The sequence below is a fragment of the Hyperolius riggenbachi genome, chromosome 4 (genome assembly GCF_040937935.1).
Source record: "Hyperolius riggenbachi isolate aHypRig1 chromosome 4, aHypRig1.pri, whole genome shotgun sequence".
Lineage (NCBI taxonomy): Eukaryota > Metazoa > Chordata > Amphibia > Anura > Hyperoliidae > Hyperolius > Hyperolius riggenbachi.
In genome coordinates, this window is record NC_090649.1 from 78,892,745 (window position 1) to 78,914,371 (window position 21,627).

The window sequence follows — 21,627 nt, forward strand, 5'->3', positions numbered from 1 at the left end:
AGGAAACAGCAACTGTTTAACGGAAGCGGAGTGTCACTTTACAAGACACTAATTCGAATAATAATTTAAGTATTTGTACAGCGCTTTTCTCCTGTCTGACTCAGGGCCCTTTTCCATAAGCAATCGCTAGCGTTTGCACTAAACGCTAGCGATTGCGATTCAGCAAAGTCCTAATTTTTGCCGGTGATTGTGATTTTTCTAGTGCCTAGCAAAATCGCGGAAAAAATGGCTCCGTGGCGCAAACACGCTTTAGTTTAAAAAAAAAAAAAAAAAAAGATTGCGGTAGTGGAAATTGCCTACCGCGATTCCTATGTTGTGTAGCAAACCCTAGCGATTTTAAAATTGTTAGCGATATGCGATTTTTCTATTCAGCATCGCAATCGTCTCTAGTGGAAAAGGGCCCTCAAAGCGCTTGAGAAGCAGCCACTAGAGCACACTCAGTGGAGAGTAGCAGTGTTAGGACTCCTTACTGAATAGGTACTGGCTTACTGATAACCTACAGGGGTTGGACAAAACAATGGAAACACCTAACACTTTGGCATCATAAGCTTTGAACATGTTTTAAAGGGAAGGTCCAAGCAAAAAAAAAAAAATGAGATTCACTTACCTGGGGCTTCTACCAGCCCCATGCAGCCATCCTGTGCCCTCGTAGTCACTCACTGCTGCTCCAGTCCCCCGCTGGCAGCTTTCTGACCTCGGAGGTCAGGGCCAAATTGCGTACATTTTTACACATTCCCGCTAGTGCAGGAACATTAACACATACATATTTACGCGTTAGTGGTGAAACGCGTAAATTTTTGTTCCTGCACTAGCTGGAATGCGTAAAAATGTATGCAATGTGGCCCTGACCTCCGAGGTCAGAAAGCTGCCAGCGGGGAACTGGAGCAGCAGTGAGTGACTACGAGGGCACAGGATGGCTACATGGGGCTGGTAGAAGCCCCAGGTAAGTGAATTTCATTTTTTTTTTTTGCTTGAACCTTCCCTTTAAGCAATCAAAACTTGACATATGTTACTTTTTTTTTGTTTATTTTGTTTATTTTTGTTATTTGATATGTTTAATTAAAAGAATTGTTTTTTTACAGATATTTAAACCAAAGTTGGTTATAATTTATAAAAATGGCAGATCTCTCAGACTTTTAAAGAGGCCAAATTGTTGGTGCTCATATAGCAGGCACTACTGTAACAGAAACTGCCCAAATGCTTGGCATTTTAAGAGGTACTGTCTCAAAAGTAATGACTGCCTTTGAAAGAGAAGGAAAAACGTCCTCAGCAAAGCACAGTTGTGGCCGAAAGTCAAAGTTGTCTGAGAGAGACCGTCGGACTCTAAATCGAATTGTTAGAAAAGCTCACAAGACCACGGCTCCTAAAATCACTGCAGAGCTGAATGAACACCTACAGAACCCAGTTTTCACAAAAACGGTTAGCGGGGAGCTGCACAAATCTGGATTCCACGGAAGAACTGCAATTAGAAAACCTCTGCTCTCAAAGACAAATGTTTCAAAGCGTTTAGAGTGGTGTAGAAACCACCAGAATTGGTCCCTCGAGCAGTAAAAAATTTGATTTTCTCTGACGAATCATCGTTTACCTTATTTCCGACCTCCGGTCGAGTGAGCGTTTGGAGACAGCCGAAAGAAGCATTTCATCCAGACTGCCTTCTCCCAACCGTAAAACATGGCGGGGTTCCGTGATGATCTGGGGTGCTATTTCTTGGAAATCCACCAGGCCAATGATTTCCCTTCATGGAAGAATTAACAGCCGAGACTATTTAGGAATTTTGGGCGACCAAGTTCATCCTATGGTTCAATAACTGTTTCCGGAGGGGAATGCCATCTTTCAAAATAATGCCCCAATCCATACAGCTAGAATTGTTAAAGAATGGCACGAGGAACATTCTAATGAAGTTGAGCATCTCATCTGGCCACCACAAGCCCCAGACATCAACATTATTGAGCATTTATGGTCGTTATTAGAGATTCAAGTAAGAAGTCGATTTCTACCGCCATCGTCTCTAAAAGAACTGGAGAGTGTTTTAACTGAAGAATGGGCTAAAATTCCTTTGGAGACAATTCACAATTTGTATGAATCAATACCTCGGAGAATTGAGGCTGTATTCTGTTGATTTTTAAGGGGTTTCCATTATTTTGTCCAACCCCAGTGGGTCTCCTATGCCAGAGGCAGTGCCCTTAACCATTACACCATCTAGCCACGGATAGTGGCTTTTGTGGTCCCCTCATGCAGTGGCACAGCTAGGGTAAGTGGCTCCTTACCTTTAAAGGGAAGGTTCAAGCAAAATAAAAAAAATGCGTTTCACTTACCTGGGGCTTCTACCAGCTCCATGCAGCCATCCTGTGCCCTCGTAGTCACTCACTGCTGCTCCAGTCCCCCGCTGGCAGCTTGCTGACCTCGGAGGTCGGCGGGATGCATTGCGTACATTTTTACGCATTCCCGCTAGTGCAGGAACATTAACACATACATTTTTACGCGTTACTGGTTTAATGCGTACATTTTTACGCATTGAACCTGTAATGCGTAAAATGTATGTGTTAATGTTCCTGCACTAGCGGGAATGCGTAAAAATGTACGCAATGCGTCCCGCTGACCTGCGAGGTCGGCAAGCTGCCAGCGGGGGACTGGAGCAGCAGTGAGTGACTACGAGGGCACAGGATGGCTGCAGGGGGCGGGTAGTAGCCCCAGGTAAGTGAAACTCATTTATTTATTTTGCTTGGACATTCCCTTTAACACTCAAAAGAAATTCAATTTATTCAAAAAAGCTTTTTAGAAGTTTTTTTTTTTTTTTTACTGGATTTATATACCTTAGGCGCCTCTATCCTGCTTTGTGGTTGTTGTCTTCGCCCCTGTTGAGCACATTGCGTGTTGTTTTGTTTTTAACTTCAATGAAACCCTGTATTGTAAGTATCAGTTCACTGGACTCTGATCACAGCAACCCGCCTTCCCATATACTTAAATACTACACCAAATTGCACTCATATTGTCCCTATCTTTTTTTTCTTCCGGTCACTTTGATCTAGAGGAAGATTCATCGACAAATATATCCAGCAGCTTTCTTATCATGCATTGACTGCCATTGAAAAACTGTTAATATTTCAAGCTGATGAGGCCACAGTCTATATAGAGGTTATCCGGTTACCGGTACCATGTGTTCTGACTATGGGCTGAGGAATGGAAAGTGGATGTAATCTGAACTTGGAGGAGAAACCTCTATCTCTGAGGGCCCTTTTCCATTAGCAGTCGCTAGCGTTCGCGCTGAACGCTAGCGATTGCTGAATCGCAAAATGTAAAAAATGACCGGCGATTTCCCGACGTTTGCGGCCGCGATTTTGCTATGCACTGCATAGCAAAATCGCGGCAATAATCGCTCCGCCGCGCGATCAGGTCAAAAACGAATCGTGGTAGTGGAAATGACCTACCGCGATTCCTATGTTAAAAGCAAACTGTAGTGATTTGTAAAATCACTAGCGGTTTGCGGTTTTGCGATTCAGCCATCGCAAACGCCGTAGTGGAAAAAGGCCCTGACTGATGTACCTTCAGGATGTTGGGAAATGACAAGCAAATGCCAGGTATACCTTTGAAAAGTGTTAGTAAGAGACCACCACCTGTAACGCCAGATGGAGAAAACGCCAAACAGACGTCAATAATGACCAGCCGTGTGTAATATCGGCAATGTTCCTGAAGCACGACTTCTACTGACTGCAAGGACAACGAGCATCTGGGTGAATTAGCCCTTAATGCTAAGAGATAATGGCAGCGTGAATGATTCCTTCCATGGTGAGATGGCACAAACACCAGGGCAAGGTTGGCATTATGCAGAGGATGTCAGTAATGACTGGATGGAGAACACCCCCTCTTCCTTGTCATTAGAGAACAGCTGTGGGCTGAAGTTGCCCACCAGGTGGCTGGAGAAGGAGAATGGGCTTCCATGTCAAAGCAGCATTTACCATTCCCAGAGGCAGGTGAGTGAGCAGCCAATAGCAACTAGCCAGAATTACCGTCCACTGTATTCACCCCCATCGCTAGGCTAAGTGCAGTAATGGAAGAGTTTACTGCAAAGTATAGTATTATACATCTATATTTAATTATACTTTTAGTACAGGGTGGAGCATAAAAAAACAAACCCGGCTGCATGCCACGAGTATCCTTGCTGTGGGGAGGCGGTCATATTCATTTAATTTTAAAGCGGAGCATGCTTGAAGTTCAGAGGATCAGGACTTTTCCTCAGGCGAGAATTTGGGAGCCGAGGACTGTACGGACTGTTGCTATGGGGAGGGACAGAGTGATGCCATGCAACCGAACACTTTCTCATAGGAGTCCAAAAGGGAACAATAACCTCAGCCACTGATCGCAGCTTAAAGAGACACTGAAGTCTCTTAAAAATCATCTTTTTATTATAAAATCCTGTGTAATATGGTAGCCCTACCTAAACCGCCCCTGAAATCTATCTAAATCCCCCTAACTCCCCCGCAAAATCCACAACTTTCTTGGTCGAGGATTTTGCTTCCCTGTACGCTTCCGTGTGAGGCAGGGCTATGAGCTGCAGCCCTGCCTCACACGCGTCTGTCAGCGGCGGATCTCCGCCTCTCCCTCGCCCCTCTCAGCGAAGGCAGACAGAGAGGCGAGGGAGAGGCGGCGATCCACCACTGACAGACGCGTGTGAGGCAGGGCTGCAGCTCATAGCTCTGTCTCACAGAAGTGCTGCACGGATTGCCCCCCAGGGCCATATTACACAGGATTTTATTATAAAAAGATGATTTTTTTAGAGACTTCAGAGTCTCTTTAAAGTGGGCCTGAACTCTTGCACAGGACACAAGGAAAACATAATAGAAATGCACCCTGTATGTACTTAAAGAGTTTAAGCCTGTGTAATTCCCCCTCATGTGTGTCTAATCACTAGTTGTAATTTGATCTCCCTCCTGTGTCACATGAATGGCTATAGCAGATAAGCCCATTTGAAAGCACAGGCCGTAAACAATGTCTGCTTCCATGAATCAGGAAGCAGAAACTGTGCAGATTTAGTTTAGGATTAGTATCAGCTATAACAATGAAATTCTTTTTTTAAGGTTATTTTGCTGTTGTGTATCTTTTAGAGCAGAGAGTAGTTCTGAATTAAGGTCCACTTTAACCCCTAGCGTACCAGTAGCCTCTGGCTCCTTAAAGCGGATGGAAAGATGAAAAACAAACTAATAAGTAACTTGTCTATATATCTTATCTAAAGTTTAGATACTTTACACAGCATATCTGGCTGCAAACAGCTTCAAAAGTTTATGATTATTTATTCCTGTGATACAATGAGGGCAGTCATGTTCTGTTTGTCACATTGTCACAGGCTGAGGGCTGGAGATGCTATCAGCTTGCCTGTGTGTAAATTCAGTCCCCTCTCCTCCTCCCCTCTGCCTCTGAAATCAATGGCTGGTAACCCCCTCCTCCTCCTCCTGCCCAGACTGAGCTCCCATAAGCCCTTGCTACGGTGCCAAGGCACAAAAGTAGCTGTGGGTGAGCCTTGTTTAGTTTATAGGGAATTAGAGTATTAAAACAAAAAAAAGTATTTGGCTTGAGGAATGTCCTATAAACTATAGGAAAGGAACACAATTATGCAATGAGAAAGTTTATCTCGGATCCACTTTAAGGACCAGAGATAGCTGGTACCAGAAAATGGAGCTTACCAACAAATCGCCGCACATACCCGCCATTCTCACTAGTCAAAAAGGTTTTCCCCATCGCCGCAAGCCCCTCTCACTGCCGTCTCTTTCCGCTTTCATTGGCTCCTCACGCTGTCCATCAATGTAAGCCAATGCTTTGCTCAGGAATCATTATAGCTTAGTCATTATAGCAGAGCCAGAAGGGGGCAGGCTTGGGCTTGAAAAGACATCATAGAAGACAGACTCAGCTATAATGATTCCTGAGCAAAGCTAGACAATGCTCACTCGAGGGATTTTATCAGGGCTGCTAACAGGTAGGCTGAGCAGTGCAGAATGAAACAGAGCAGGGTAGGTGTTTTCTCTAATGTTCCCACTGATATATATGGTAAACTAAATGAGGGTGCTTAGTCTCTGGTTCACTTTAATCTGATGCTGGGAATACACGATGAGTCTTTTCGGCAGATTTACTGCAGAATCAATTTTCCGATTGCGATTCTGATCGATTTCCATTCTCTTCTATGAGAAAATCAATCAGAAAATGATGTAAATCAGGTCAGACCTGTTGGAAATTATCTATCGAGCCATCTGTCTGCCAAAAAAAACTCATGGTGTATTCCCAGCATGAGAGCCAACCACTTCCACATGTGAGCTCTCCTACTCTAATACAATTATGCAATTGTACTCATAATAAGGCAGAGTTCCCACTTGAGCCAAAGATGGGCCAGATGCACATCAAACATGAGTTATATGGGAGACACACCCACTCCCCCCCCCCCCAAAAAAAAATGGACAGCACATAAAAGTGTAGTGTGCTTACCTAACAGGTGTGGACGGATTTTATTTATAAAATAGAATACAATTAGTGTCAGTTTTCCAATGCAAAAAGAAATGTCAGTTTTTGGCTATAGCAGGAACACAGCCCACACGACTTTATATTTCAGTATCCTATCTGCTACTGTCATTCATCCCTCAAACAACCCTGCACAGAAGTGACACAGGCTTACCTCCTCAGGCAGCTCCCCGTACACAGTTTCAGAGGTAGAAAGTAATAGTATGGGAGAGAAAGAAGGGATGTCTTGCAGGAGTGTCAGAAATGTAGCCCTCACAGTTTCACTGACAGCCTCCCACCATTCACCGACATGAGGCATGTAAACAACACTGGGTATCGTCCTCCGCGCTTCCCGGAAGACCTGCAAAGCACGGGATAAAAAAAACACAGGGCTCACCATATTGTACAAAACACATCTGAAATGCCAAGATACAAGAATTGTGGTACATAATATAGCTATAACTATAGCCTCTGAGGGTAAAGCATTAAGGTGGTCCTGATACAATATACAAATTTGTTTATACTTTTCAATTCGAGAATTACCATCATGCAAAAAAAAAAAAAAAAAAAAAAAAAACAACAACTGGGAGAAGGTAAATGGATAAAGGGAGCCGTACCCTGCAAGCAATACTCAAAAACAGTGTATTAATAAAATATAACTATTATACAACAAAAAAGAGAATTACCATCAGTTTTCCTGATTGATCAGATTAAAAAACAAATTCTGACTAATGCAACACAAACAGACACACGTTCAAGTTTCTCCCAATTATTAGAAAATGGATGACTGAAAACTGAAAAAATTGCTTGGGTCTATAAATGAACAATCTATCCTACACACTACTTTCATAAAAATGGATCATAAAAATCAGCCATTCCTGATCAAACGGTCAATGACTTCTGGTTAAGTCACACACTCCTGATCGCTGCAATGCATGCTGGGAGATGTATTCTGTGGATGCAAATAAATCGCCGCCAGGAGATGTACTCACAGCCACAGATTACATCTCCTGGCATGCATTGCAACGTTAGCGTGACTTTGCTGGGAAAGTTGAAATGCGGCATAGCTGCAGTCTCTCCTGGGGAAAATGTTGGTTCCCATTGGGACTGAGGGGGGGGGGGGGGGGGGGGGGGGAGTGGGGGGGTGGAGTTTGTAGGCGAGCAGCTCCTAGCATCCTAGTAGTTAAGTAATGCTTATCACTCCAATCCCAACAGCACACTATTACAAGCCACCCTAATATTATTATTATTGTTCAAATTATTTTTAATATTTATATAGCACCAACATCTTCCGCGGCACTGTACAGAGTATATTGTCTTGTCACGGTCTCTCAGAGGGGCTCACAATCTAACCCCTACCATAGTCATATGTCTATGTATGTATCGTGTAGTGTATGTATCATAGTCTAGGGCCAATTTAGGGGGGAGCCAATTAACCCATCTGTATGTTTTTGGGGATGATGGAGGAAACCAGAGTGCCCAGAGAAAACCCACACAGGCACAGGGAGAACATACAAACCGCATGCAGATATGCCCTTGCTGGGGTTTGAACCAGAGACCCTGTGCTGCACTAATTTCTATGCCACTGTGCTACCCATAGTTTACTTATTATTATTATTTAGTATTTATATAGCGCCGACATATTACGCAGCGCTGTACAGAGTGTGTGTGTGTATATATCTCTTGTCACTAACTGTCCCTCAAAGGAGCTCACAATCTAATCCCTACCATTGCCATATGTCTATATTATGTAGTGTAAGTACTGTAGTCTAGGGCCGATTTTAGGGGGAGCCAATTAACTTATCCGTATGTTTTTGGAATGTGTGAGGAAACCGGAGTGCCCGGAGGAAACCCACGCAGACTCGGAGAGAACATACAAACTCTTTGCAGATAGTGCTCTGGCTGGAATTCGAACCAGGGACCCAGCGCTGCAAGGCGAGAGAACTAACCACTACGCCACCGTGCTGCCCATACTTGCCAATATTCATGCCTTAGTCTTGGTTTCAGGTGCTCAGTTGCCTTTAAATAAGCGTCTGTAACAGGTGTTTAATAAAACCGCCTCATACACGCGGGTTTGTGCTGAAACTCGCCCTCAGTGCTGAAAATGCATCTCGGCCTATAGCTGCTAAAATGTCAATATTTGTTGTATATTCCATCAGCAGAAGGCAGAATAAACTCGCACAAAGACGGCCTGAATTTTGATGACTTAAAGCGATGTATTTTTTTCCCCCCACCGCAGCCTCCTGCAATCTTAACAATGGCTTCATCATCTGGAACTCATTACCGGCTGACTAAAATAGATGGGATTTTCTGCCAAGTGACCTAACAAATGCAGATGTAGCTTGTGAAGCCGTTTATAGAAGGGTTTAAACATGGCAAGTCAATTTCACCCTTAACTAAATCTAGGCAGCCTGCCCTGTAAAAGTCAGCGCTTTAATTAGAGCGGCGCTTTGTGCGGAGCGCGGCGGCACAGAGCCTCATACTGTTCCTATCGGGGGTATTTACCGCCATAAAGTCAATCAAAGGAACAATACGGCAAATGGCGATCAGTGTCCTCAGACTGCAGTCAGTCATTTTACAGCAGCGCGGAGAGGAAACGAGACGTCCTGTCAGAATCTGATTCACACGTCGCTTCTGCCTCTTGTATGGCGGAGAAGGCGGCTGAGGGCTTCTATTGACATTCATTGATTGTGCACAGATAAGGACATGATATATTATTAACACATTCTCACATGGAGGGGAACTAGACTGGACATGATTACAGGGAGAGCAGCAGCCAACGGTTCTCACTTGTTTACCGGTACTTGCTAAATTGGCAAAGGAGCATGGGAAAGTATAAAGTATTTGTTATTCTGCATTACCATATAGCCCTAAAAACCTTTTGTCCTGTTTTCTTGGGTATCTTTTTGCGACTACTTGCGTTCCCATGTTCCAGGGTGCAATATTTTTGCATTCAGACACGATTTTTCGGAATGCGGCGATATACATTGGAAATGGAAACGCACACAATGAGCAGAAAACGGGAGAAGGCAGGCATATGTATGTGTATGCCGCTGGTGAGCTGGGCGCAGGGCGAGCTGAATGGCGGCTCACCCTGCTGCTCCAATCCCCGGCGGCATGATATACAATTCTCCTCCGAATCGACGCAATTCAGAGTAAGATGTAATTCAGGGTCCTTCGATCGCCGGAACCCCAAATTACCCTTACGTGCCTCGCACAGTATTACTACATTACTGCTATGGGGCGACTAGTTTCGGCGCTCGCCTGCGCCAAAAAAAACCTGCTTTAGTAGACTGTCCAATTTTAAATCTAGGGCGAAAAAACAAAACAAAACAAAAAAAAATTGAAGACAAACATGAAAAATGTCCACTATCCAAGTAGGCTATTGACTTCAATGACATTTTAATTGACAATGTACGACAAAATGCTTAGAATCCAATAACTGTACTCCATGCCTAAAGGTTAATGGGCAGAGGTGGGCTTGAGGTCAGTGACACTTCAAGTGTACCTGGGCCGAAACTCTGTTACAAAACCAGATACTTATCTAAAGAGAGGGAAGCCTCAGGATCCTAATAAGGCGTGCCTCTCCATTCAAATGTCCCCAGTCGCTAAGCGCAGACCCCCTTCCTGGCAGCTCCTCTTCCATGTATATGGCCACGCAATAACCCGCCCGTGCATGCGCAGTAAGCCGGAGTCACTGGCTCCGTGACACTGCACATGAGTGGGTGGACTTGCAAGACTACAGCACGGCCAATAATACGGAAGTGAAGCTATGCAGCCCCGATTGGGGGGGGGGCGCTCTGCAACTGGAGGCTGCTGACTAGAGAGGGAAGCCTCAATAGGATCCTGAGGCTTTTTTTTCCTATGTCACAGTCACTTACAGTAGGGGGGGGGGGAGCCTGAGGGCCCCAATGAGGCTTTCCTGCCAGCTCCCTCCTCTCTCTCCAAAGCAGCTCCTAATGGCCAACTTGTCAGCAGACCAGTACCCCCCTATCAAGGGCATAATTACATTGGGCCAGGCCCTCGCGCAGAAATCTGTCACCATCCTGGCTGGAGCTAGGTGGGCCAGGGCCTGTGGGTAATGCAGAACGGCAGCGGAGAGTAGCATTATACATTACCAGCTGCCAGAGGCAATACAGGACCCTCTTCAGTCTGTCCCATGTCATGTGACATTGACGGAAACCACATGGTAATTGGTTAGCTGCACGGTACTGGTAAACTGAATAAGAATTAAAGAGGACCGATATTGCCATTGGGAGCTGGTGATGTATAACGCTCAGCTGTCACTCTCCAGGACTGCCCCCCATCCCTCCTCCTCCACCCCTTGGCTCTTCAGTATCTTCTCCCCTTCTTACCAATGGTGGGGGTCACAGAGGCTATTGTTAAGCCCTCCCACCTATCCTGTTTCGAATATCATTTGACTAGAAAGGAATACAGTTGGCTAGCAGCTTAGTGGGGGAGGAAGAAGTAGGCACAATTCATGACTCAGGCCCGAGTCTCACTCAAGAAAGCTGGACACAGGTCAACTTTAATCATCAGATTTGGATAGCTTGCTGTCAAAAAGTAACACTCAACTTCTCTGATTCTGGTCATGCGATTCATTTTTTAAAAGTGGGTCTTTTAGCTGCTGACACCTCATCTTATGCAAAGAAAGAAGCATTTGAGCCCTCTCACCAGTGAAGTATTATACAACATTTTTAACATGTGCCTGAAGATGGACTTCAATATTGTAAAGTAAAGCATTTACTACAAACAAAAAAGGATCAAGTCACAGCCACACAGCAGACATAGAAGCAAGCAGAGAGCAGACACTGACCTGCGCACACGACTCCTCAGGGGTCTTAGCACTGACTGAGTAAAGTGCCGGTAGGTCCAATCGATGCACAGAGAACTTTTCAAGCATGTGCAAGACAGCTGGAGCAAGGTGCGAAGTTTGGCCCGAGCCTGGTTCCCCGGAGAGGAGAAGCCTAGGCCGGTAGGAGGTTGGCTGGTGGCAAGCTGATCTGTAAAATGGGAAGATGCATATTAGTAATTACTACAAGAATGAATTAGGTCACAAAAGGCTGTAAAAAAAAAAAAAAAAGCTAAGAGTAAAGGCTTTACACAGGCTTAAAGTGTACCCAAACTCTTGCACAGTACGCAATGTAAAGTTTTCATGCCACATATAAGTGCTGAAGAAATCAATTGCAGTGTGCCTAGCGTGTTTCTTTATAAGGTTATCAGCATGTGTAACTCACAGCAGTGCCACACACCTCTGGCTGGCTCTGGCTCTGCAAGAAATACAAACTTAAGGACAACTGTATTGAGAAGAATATGGAGGCTGCCATATTTATTTCCTTTTAAACACCAGTTGCCTGGTAGCCCTGCTGATCTATGTGGCTGCAGTAGTGTCTGAATCACACCAGAAACAAGCATGCAGATAATCTTGTCAGATTTGACAATGTCAGAAACATCTGATCTGCATGCTTGTTCAGGATCTGTGGCTAAATGTATTAGAGGCAGAGCATCAGCAGGATAGCCAGGTAACTAGTATTGCTTAAAATGAAATAAATATGGCAGCCTCCATATGCCTCTCGCTTTCATAAATTGTAAAAGAAGGTTTCCATGTTTGCCCTATATTTTAAAGAAGAGAGAAAGTTCTGAGTTCTTTAAAGAAAAAAAAAACATGTAAAAGACTTGAAACACCCATAACAGATGAATAAATAATTCAGTCAATTGAAAGAGGGTGCAGGAGGCCAGCAAGACTACGTTGCATTTGGGACAATATCCTACTAAGATGCTCCTATTGGCTTCTACTAAGGCCCAAAAACCAAAACATCACTAACACAAAAGCACAAAGTATAAGCTAGTTATAGAAAATTAGGTCTATTAGGTACAGGTATCCTCATTCTTCAACTTTTAATTGTTTTATTTGTCAGCTGAAGACGAACTGCAAACATTAAAGCAGAACTACAGCCTGGCATATTATCCTCTATAATAAAACACGTGTCCCTGCGTCACGCTGTCCCTGTGTAGCTGGGTCCGTGCTTTTTGCTACTGCGCATGTGTGCAGCACAGACCCAGCCTCAGAGAGGCAGGAGGATGGGGCCAGTGAGCGGGCGGACGGGTAAGCACGCGGCGGGTAAGCACGCGCGCACGTGTGTGTGTGTGTGTGTGTGTGTGTGTGTGTGTGTGTGTGTGTGTGTGTGTGTGTGTGTGTGTGTGTATGTGTGTATGTGTGTGTGTGTGTGTGTGTAATACAAGCGGTGGCGAGAAACACAGACCCGGCTTGGGTCTGCTAGTAATATAAATAAAATGCTTTCCCTTCTCTTTACTGCCAAGATAGTTGTTCTACATAACTTTTGCCCTACAGTAGTTTCATCTGTGTAAAAATATCACACCCCCAGGTGTTTGTCCCTAGAGATTTCCTTATGGTGTGTCTGATCTGTTAATTCTAACTATACAGTAGATCCACTTTAATGGTGGCCATGACCACACATCTTTCCTCCATGAACCAACAAACACCCGCTGAACTGCACCGTGAGTGTACTGGCTGTCCCAGCTGTCACTTCTCCCTTACTTGCCTTGCTCGTCACAGGTAGTACCAGGTGCCCCTTAGTGTTACGTAGCCAGAAGTACAATCAATATTAAGTAGCTAGAGGTGCCCCAAGTTTTAGGTAGCTGGAGGAACCTCAGTATTAAGCAGTTAGAGGTGCCCCTAACAGAAGGAAGATGATCTCAGTGGAATGCCGAAAGCTGGGTGACTAACCTCTCATTTATGCTCTGCTTGGGACTCTGCATAGGGAAGAATGGGAGGGAGGCACTACGGGAGGGCAGTGAGCCGCCTTTTCCATCATCAGGCGCCTGTAAATACTTGCCTACAGTGCCTTATGGAAAATGCGACCCCGTAAGTATTACATAGCAACATAGCTCAGATGGCAGCCTGGTCTGATAAACGTCCTCCCATAGGTTGGCCTCAGCCAGAATACAACATGTTACAGCCAACCCACTCAAACTATATGTAATTGGATCTCATAAAAAAAAAAGTTTTTGGACTCGCTCATCCCCCTTCAGCAGAGTAGCGCAGAGGAGCAGTTTAATATTTACACCCTTCAGTGCGGCTTCTGGTGTCCTCTGATTTTCCTGACAGCCAAACACTATATGCTTGTCACATGACTGAGAGCTGGCGGTATGGTAGCATTGAGTGTGCAGCTGCTGGGAAGAAGAGAACGCATCACTGGAGCAGGTAAATATTAGTGCTGTGCTACTATGCAATGTGGGCAGATGATGGAGGATAAAGGTATGTAGGTGCATCTGTGTGTTTTACCGTCCACATGGTAGGGTTTGCAGTGGGGTCCCATTGGGTTGTTGCTGCACCTTGGCTGAAACTAACACGGTCTTCAGTATGCTTCTCTGGATGTGAAGACTGTGTGCTGTTCTTTTACTGTTTACAAGTCATTCTTTTACGGTTTACAATGATGCACATTTAAAGCTCTGGAGGGCTACCTAAAATGGCAAGGAGGGCCGCATTCGACCCGCAGGCCTTAAAGGGACTCTGAGCAGTGCCTGTGGGTATGCCTTTAAAGAGACTCTGAAGCGAGAATAAATCTCGCTTCAGAGCTCATAGTTAGCAGGGGCACGTGTGCCCCTGCTAAACTGCCGCTATCCCGCGGCTTAACGGGGGTCCCTGATCCCCCAAACCCCCCACTGCGACACTCGGTCGCAGACTTGGTCGCTCCTGGAGGCAGGGCTAACGGCTGCAGCCCTGTCTCCAGTCGCGTCTGTCAGCGGCGCATCGCCGCCTCTCCCCCGCCCCTCTCAGTGAAGGAAGACTGAGAGGGGCGGGGGAGAGGCGGAGATATGCGCTGACAGACGCGCGTGGGGCAGGGCTGCGGCGGTTAGCCCTGCCCCAACCAGGAAGCGTTCCCCCGCATTACGGAGGGGATTTGGGGAATCAGGGACCCCCGTTAAGCCGCGGGATAGCGGCGGTTTAGCAGGGGCACACGTGCCCCTGCTATCTATTAGGTCTGAAGCGAGATTTATTCTCGCTTCAGACTCTCTAAGCATACCCACAACTAATTAATTATATCCTCACACCTACTGGCATGAGGTTTGTAATTATATCCCCCTAGGTTCCTTGTATTTTATTGCATTGCACTGAACGGAGCTGCTGACACTGGGGAAAGTGTCGTCCTGCATAATACAATGCTGAATAAGGAATCCAAGATGTCGGCCGCGATTTCGATCGCGAAAATATTGAAAACTAAAAGGCATAGGGTGGCGTTTTATATATCAATGGAAAGAGGAGAAAGAGAGCTTCAAATGGTATGCATCTTTCCATCGTTACTGCACTGCTCGGAGTCCCTTTAAAGTTTGACCCCTGTGGCTCAGGGTATCCATATGAACACAAGAGAAATTACCGCTAACCAATCAGCAGTGCTGTTCTGAACTGTGATTGTTGCTTGTAGCAAGCGCTCTGTGTTGCCAGAATGCGCACACAAGGCCGGTGACACGCTGACAGGGGCAAAGCCTGAGTGAGCCAGCAATCCTGCATGTCTGCCAGCAGAGGAGAGGGAAATATTGGCCACAACTTTCTGCTCTTTAATTAGGCTGCTAAACAATATTCTGACAATCTCCAGACATGTATTATGGAACGAGGCTGAATAATTTGGATGGGCTTATTTCATTTTTTAAGACCCCTCTTGCCAATCTGCATAATATGAAAAGAGCCGTAAAGTCATTAAAGGAATATGCATCAGTCATTGAAAGACTGGATTATGAGATGGGGAACGGAAATATTACAGCTCATTAAAGGGGATAGATGGCTTGTACAGTGCTTCCAAACACCAAGTGGCAGAACTAATGCTGAAGAATGCCCATCATGGGAGAAATATAGATGCCATTGCTGATCTGCTCCTTTAAAGAAAGATTGTCCGACACAAAATGAAATTCCATTTACCCATTGCTCCGTGCTAAATATGTAGCCTGCAGCCTTACCCTGCACTGCAAGCCCTCCAATCTATTCAGAAAGGTTTCTGCTGTAATAAATCTCATCTTAGTCAGCCTGGCTCCATTTTTTACATTGCCAAGAAAGGAAAGCGTGTTATCACCCCTCCCACATTCCTGCTCCTCATCGATTGGCTGTGGACAGTTCAGCGAGCTGCTGAAATCTGATCTATGCTTTGCTCACGTGTTTACAAATCAAGCTAGCTATGACAGTGCAGTTTCTAGGAGGGGTAAAAAAAAAAGTAAGGGTGGGAATGACATCAGGATTGGCTTCATTCAGAGGGAATCAAAATGGAAAATGCCAGGAATAGAATTCTCTTTATTTACTATATAAAATTCACTGAAATAAAAACGTGGACAATACAATAAATCTGTTATGCAAATAGGACAAGTAGTTATATACTTATATACAGTATGTGTTTTTTCCCCCCTTAGATAGTATGGCTGTCCCTGCTGCTTTATGTTAGCTTCTTGGCTGCCATGCAGATGCCCTGGCTAAAGCACTCAGCCACTGTGTAACAAGCGTGGAAGTCAGGAAGCTCTAGAGCAAGTCTGAACACCTGACCTATATGGCTGCAAGGCCTCGTTTACCATATGGCTGCAAGGCCTCGTTTACCATATGGCTGCAAGGCCTCGTTTACCATATGGCTGCAAGGCCTCGTTTACCATATGGCTGCAAGGCCTCGTTTACCATATGGCTGCAAGGCCTCGTTTACCATATGGCTGCAAGGCCTCGTTTACCATATGGCTGCAAGGCCTCGTTTACCATATGGCTGCAAGGCCTCGTTTACCATATGGCTGCAAGGCCTCGTTTACCATATGGCTGCAAGGCCTCGTTTACCATATGGCTGCAAGGCCTCGTTTACCATATGGCTGCAAGGCCTCGTTTACCATATGGCTGCAAGGCCTCGTTTACCATATGGCTGCAAGGCCTCGTTTACCATATGGCTGCAAGGCCTCGTTTACCATATGGCTGCAAGGCCTCGTTTACCATATGGCTGCAAGGCCTCGTTTACCATATGGCTGCAAGGCCTCGTTTACCATATGGCTGCAAGGCCTCGTTTACCATATGGCTGCAAGGCCTCGTTTACCATATGGCTGCAAGGCCTCGTTTACCATATGGCTGCAAGGCCTCGTTTACCATATGGCTGCAAGGCCTCGTTTACCATATGGCTGCAAGGCCTCGTTTACCATATGGCTGCAAGGCCTCGTTTACCATATGGCTGCAAGGCCTCGTTTACTATATGGCTGTAAGGCCTCGTTTACTATATGGCTGTAGGGCCTCGTTTACTATATGGCTGTAGGGCCTTGTTTGCTATATGGCTGTAAGGCCTCGTTTGCTATATGGCTGTAAGGCCTTGTTAAATCTTCACTTTACCAATACATTTTGGTCATGTGACATCACGTTAGCGAGTCTTTTCTTCAGCACCTCTACACTAAAGCCCTGGATAAACAGAAAAACCTTTTCATTGCAGATTAGACTGTCAGAGGTCTTGCAACCTTTCCACTCACGTTGTAAAATGGAGAAAGGGCTTGTGGGGAGCAGCTGGTTGTTTCTTTGGTGATTCTGAGACACAACTCACATCAAATATGGACAATGGATTCTCATCATCGCTGTCATCCAAGAGGAGGCTCGCGTCATCTGGAGAAAATAAGTTACAGAGTTCAGTTAGCACCACTGGCACAAATGCTCTGATGTGATTCCATCCAGGCACCAAGCAATAGCTCTGTGTAGGGGGCCCGAGGGTTATGGGGGGCCGGCTCCACCTTGCAGAGTAAGCAACAGAGCTTTGTAAACATTTTTATTACCTGCTCCCATTTGCATCAGGTCTCCTCTTCCTCCCAGGAGCAACTGGCTCTATGGTGCTCTCCTCTGGCTCCCAAACACACGACATGCAACTGGAAGCATGCATACAGCAGAGCAGATCGCTGCCAGGAGACGACCAGATGCAAAGGGAGCAGGTAAATATGTTTACAAAGCTCCACTACAGTATCTCTGTGCAGCTCTGAAACTGGTTGATAGCAAATGTTTAGCAAGAATGGAATTTAATTACGCCTGTGAGGTGTCTTCTTTTCCCATAACCCATCCTTCTGCCATGTCTTCCCCAGTTACGCCAAGTACAACACACCTGGCAGGATTTAAAAGTAAATGAGATGCACCAAACCTATGACCGCTCCATGATCAAGTTTTGATGCCAATGTGCCTGTTGCAGTGTCTTTGGGCAGTGGACCGGGGTTGGCACAGGTAGCCATTAAAAAGCCCCAGGTACAGAACGCTTTAATGCGCCATATGTTCTGATACCCTGCTCAAATAACTGTACCCTAGACCAACATCAGGCAAAAAAATTAGAAACCTATCCAAGAAGTAAGCTTCTGGATCCTCCGTAGGCTTCCCACACCTTCCTGGCCCCCACTGTTGCTCCATGCTGACCCACAAAATAAAATTAAACAAGAGTTTATTGCATTTCTGACAGCAACCCTCTTGATGCAGGAGCGTAGCTGTACTTATGCAAGTGCAGCATGGCCAACGCTCTTGCATAAAGAAGGGTGCAGTCAAAATCTTCAGGAGGGTCCCGGGCTGTCCCGGTGGTCGGGAGAACAATGTGGGGGGCTCTGGAGGTTACAGAGGCTTACCTCTTAGGTACGCATCTAATTTTTTGCCCAATGCTTGACTTCTGTTTTAGTATTTTAGCAAATTCTGCTACAATAGCAATTATGTGGGAGTGGTCTAGTCAAGCTAGTCTTCGCTGCCCACTCATATCAGAGAGCCTTGGATGCCCATGATCCTGTCCCACAGTTTACCTTCCTTGGACCATTCTTTGTTGGTACTAATCACTGCATACTGAGAACACCACACAAGTCCTGTTGTCTGCGAGATGCTCGGACACAGATGTGTGTCTACCCATCACAACTTGCCTGTTATTAGTTACTTGGCTCCTCAACCACACCTATTTAATTCTGCTTCCAACATATCCAGCTGGATAGTGTACTGGCAATTTTGTTGCCTTTGATGTGTGATTTGAGCCTTTGACCAGGTTTCAAATCCGGATTTAAGCTAGTACGTAAAACAGTAAGAAGTTTTTGGGCAAGGCTCCCAAAATATCCTGGTCGCCCATGGAACGTGCCCTAAGTGGCTGTAGCTCTGGAGCTTTGAGTCCACCAGGAGAAAAGCATGATATAAATGCTCTGTGTCTAGTCTTAACTATTCGCTTGCTGCCCATTACAGCCCACGCTTGTGAGTATCATTGCAACAAATCAGTGCTGTTCACATTACCCATATTTAGGATTATTATAGAGAGGTGTAGACTGAAGCAGCATTTACCGTCCTTCCTGTGGTCTCGGCTGAACTGGGCGTGGGGAAACACGTTGTGCACGACGCGGATTATGTCGGAGAACGTCCTCTGCAGTAGCGGCCTGATAATGGGGGACAGGGCCTGCCCCGGAGACATCACAGCGCGATGAGAAGCAGGCACAATGTTTTTCATTGCATGGTAGAAGTCCTGGGCACCAAGAACAACTGAAGAGATGTCCAGCTGCAGCTTCTGACTGCTGGCATAGATCTGAGGGTAGCGCCGCCGAAGGGCGATCAAGGCAGCCTCAGTGCAAAGTGCTTTAATGTCGGCTCCACAGTAGCCTGGTCCAAAACAGAGGGAGGAAGAGGTTACAGTGTGACAGCAATCAGTCAAAATGACCTGAGCTCTACAGTACTAATGGAAGTTACAGAGGAACTATAGTCAAAACAACATCATGAATACAGTTGCTTTTTTTGTTTTCAACATTCATTTATAAATAATTTAGTCAGTGTTTGCCCTTTCCTCTTCCTGATTACATTCTAAATGTATCTACGTGGCGACATCTTTACTGCTGGAAGGTGATCTCTGCGGAATGTTCTTTAACAGAGCACTTACGGTTTAAAAAATCACTGCTCAAGACATGTCTATAGGAAACCTAACTGTTCATACAATTGGCTTTCTGCAAGGGCTTGAGCTAGCACCTTCCGCGGGATGATATGCAGTGCCTACATGGCTATGTTCCTTGACTATGCGTGATGTGGACTGCATAGTCCACTTATAGATGCACCAGGGAAGATAATGAAACAAACTATTCAAATGGCAAAATTATATTGATAATATACATTGTAATATGAAAAAAATATACAGTATGCGGACAAGGCAGGTGGGTGATGGGTCCATTTTAACGTGAACCTGAACAGAGTAAAATTCTTTAAAATAAAGACAAGATTTTGAACTGAAAATATATTGGTTGCTGGCAGTTATATATCATTTGCGGTCAGTCCTAACTGAAAGAATAACTGAAAGAACAACTGATGTGCAAGGTAATGTCCAAGTTTTCCTAAGGCTCAAGTGGGCGATACTACAGTTTAACAGTGTGCTGACCAGAAAGTGGTTAAGGGGTAATGGCCATTTTCAAAATGGAGGAAGGAGAATTCCATCGATCAGAGTGGACAAACAGGATGCAGAAGAGGAGAAAAATTGATAAGTAGACTATGTGGGAAGTAAGTATGATAAGTGTATGTTTATTTTGACTTTTAATTTTCAGTTCAGGTTTGCTTTAAGTAGAGCCAACTGGTGCAGTTTAATGCCTAAATCAAGTTAAGGGGTGGAGCTTTCTTCGGGTCTAGTCTCCTAAAGGCAGGGCTACCCCTCATCCATAAGATTGTAAGCTCACAAGGACAGGGTTTTCTTTCCCTTTTGTGTCTTGGAAGTTGCTGTACATTTTGTCAACCAGGTTCCTTTTTTATTTCTGAATTTTTACGTATCCATGTTCGTTTCTTACTTTGTACAGCGCCATTCAATAGGTTAGTTTCATAACCCCCTCTCCATAACCCCCCACCCTACTATTAGCAGCATAAAGATTTTATGGTGAACACAACATTCCCTTTTTGGAATCATCCGATCTGAATATCTTCTGTTATTTTATACAGGAACCCTCCAGCCACTCTAACAGGTAACTGGTGACTGGTCTGCTTCAGATTCAAAAGGGCCCATAAGACGGTAATCACAAAAAGCCCCTGGCAGTGGCACTAATGAATTTCTTAAGAGCACACAAGAAATCTCATCTAATAATGTATTTTCACGCCCGCATCTCTCAATAACTCTGGCACTTCTGAAACAATTGCAGACTTTGGATAAGGCTTCCAGTACACTAAATCTCTTGTTAGTAGAAAAGCCAACACAATAATGAAAATATGATTTTGGGTTTATGCCTGTAACAAAACAATAAAAAATGTAATAATCTGTACTAGGTAAAGATGTGCAATGATAGACAAAGGAAAAACATTAGGCTGATTTCTGTTTACTGGAGAATGCTGGAACTTAAAGTAACATCCAACAGAAAATAAAAAATTGTTAGAGCTCCAAAAATATATGTAAACCTTTCTAAAATCGTTCCTAATAGGTCACCAATTTTTTTTTTTTTTACCTAGTCCGAGGGCTTTTTGCGTTTTTTTTTTTTGTTTTTTTTTTAAGCTGAAGTAGCAAGCTTATCTCAGCATGCTAATAACACCAGGAGCTCAATTCACAACACTTCTCATAAATTACTTATTTATCACCTAATTAATACAAATAAGCAAATACAATTAAGAAGAAGTGCTTGATATAATTTCTAAAACTCATCCAAAGCTGCCACGCTGGGGAATTTAACTTGTGCTATATGGGAGTTCTTTCATTACCCTCATAACTAAATGAAAGGTCTCTTTCGCAGTCAAACTATACTGTGAGATGTTTAGTTTTATAAAGCAGGAGTATCCAAACTGGAATCATTAAGCTCATCCTACCCTAAGGGTGCATACACACATCAGACCATAGTCTTTGGAAAATGAAGGATCACAGACCAATTTTACCCCCTTCCATGTAGTATGAGAGCCACACCTACAAAGTCTATTCTATTGAGCTGAACTCCCCATCAGATAGAAATCTTTGCAAGATGCTGCACACAAAGATGCTGTACCAGGGATGCTGTCACGAGTAGATTCGAGTGGCCTAAGCACTCGAACTCGTGATTCAAATGAGCAATAATTAATGCAGGTGAGGAGCGGGACATAAGGGGTTATTTACCCATAAGACTGCGTGCTCCCTGCGCTCCAAATAGGATCCATACGTGTCCTATTCATCGCATTACAAGCCTCGCTGCAGGCAC

The 21,627-nt window shown here is 44.8% G+C and overlaps 1 protein-coding gene across 4 annotated transcripts in view; it reads right to left on the bottom strand.

The window, feature by feature from the left end:
* ATAD2B (ATPase family AAA domain containing 2B) overlaps nucleotides 1–21,627 on the bottom strand; it is a 224,834-nt gene that overhangs the window by 81,517 nt on the left and 121,690 nt on the right. For all 4 annotated transcript variants that reach the window (XM_068280232.1, XM_068280234.1, XM_068280233.1 and 1 more), the window contains 4 exons: nucleotides 18,791–19,102; nucleotides 16,981–17,110; nucleotides 11,300–11,486; nucleotides 6,659–6,844 (listed from right to left, as the gene is read on the bottom strand). In XM_068280232.1, coding sequence (XP_068136333.1) covers nucleotides 6,659–6,844; nucleotides 11,300–11,486; nucleotides 16,981–17,110; nucleotides 18,791–19,102 — 815 coding nt within the window. The remainder of the gene's footprint in view (nucleotides 1–6,658; nucleotides 6,845–11,299; nucleotides 11,487–16,980; nucleotides 17,111–18,790; nucleotides 19,103–21,627) is intronic.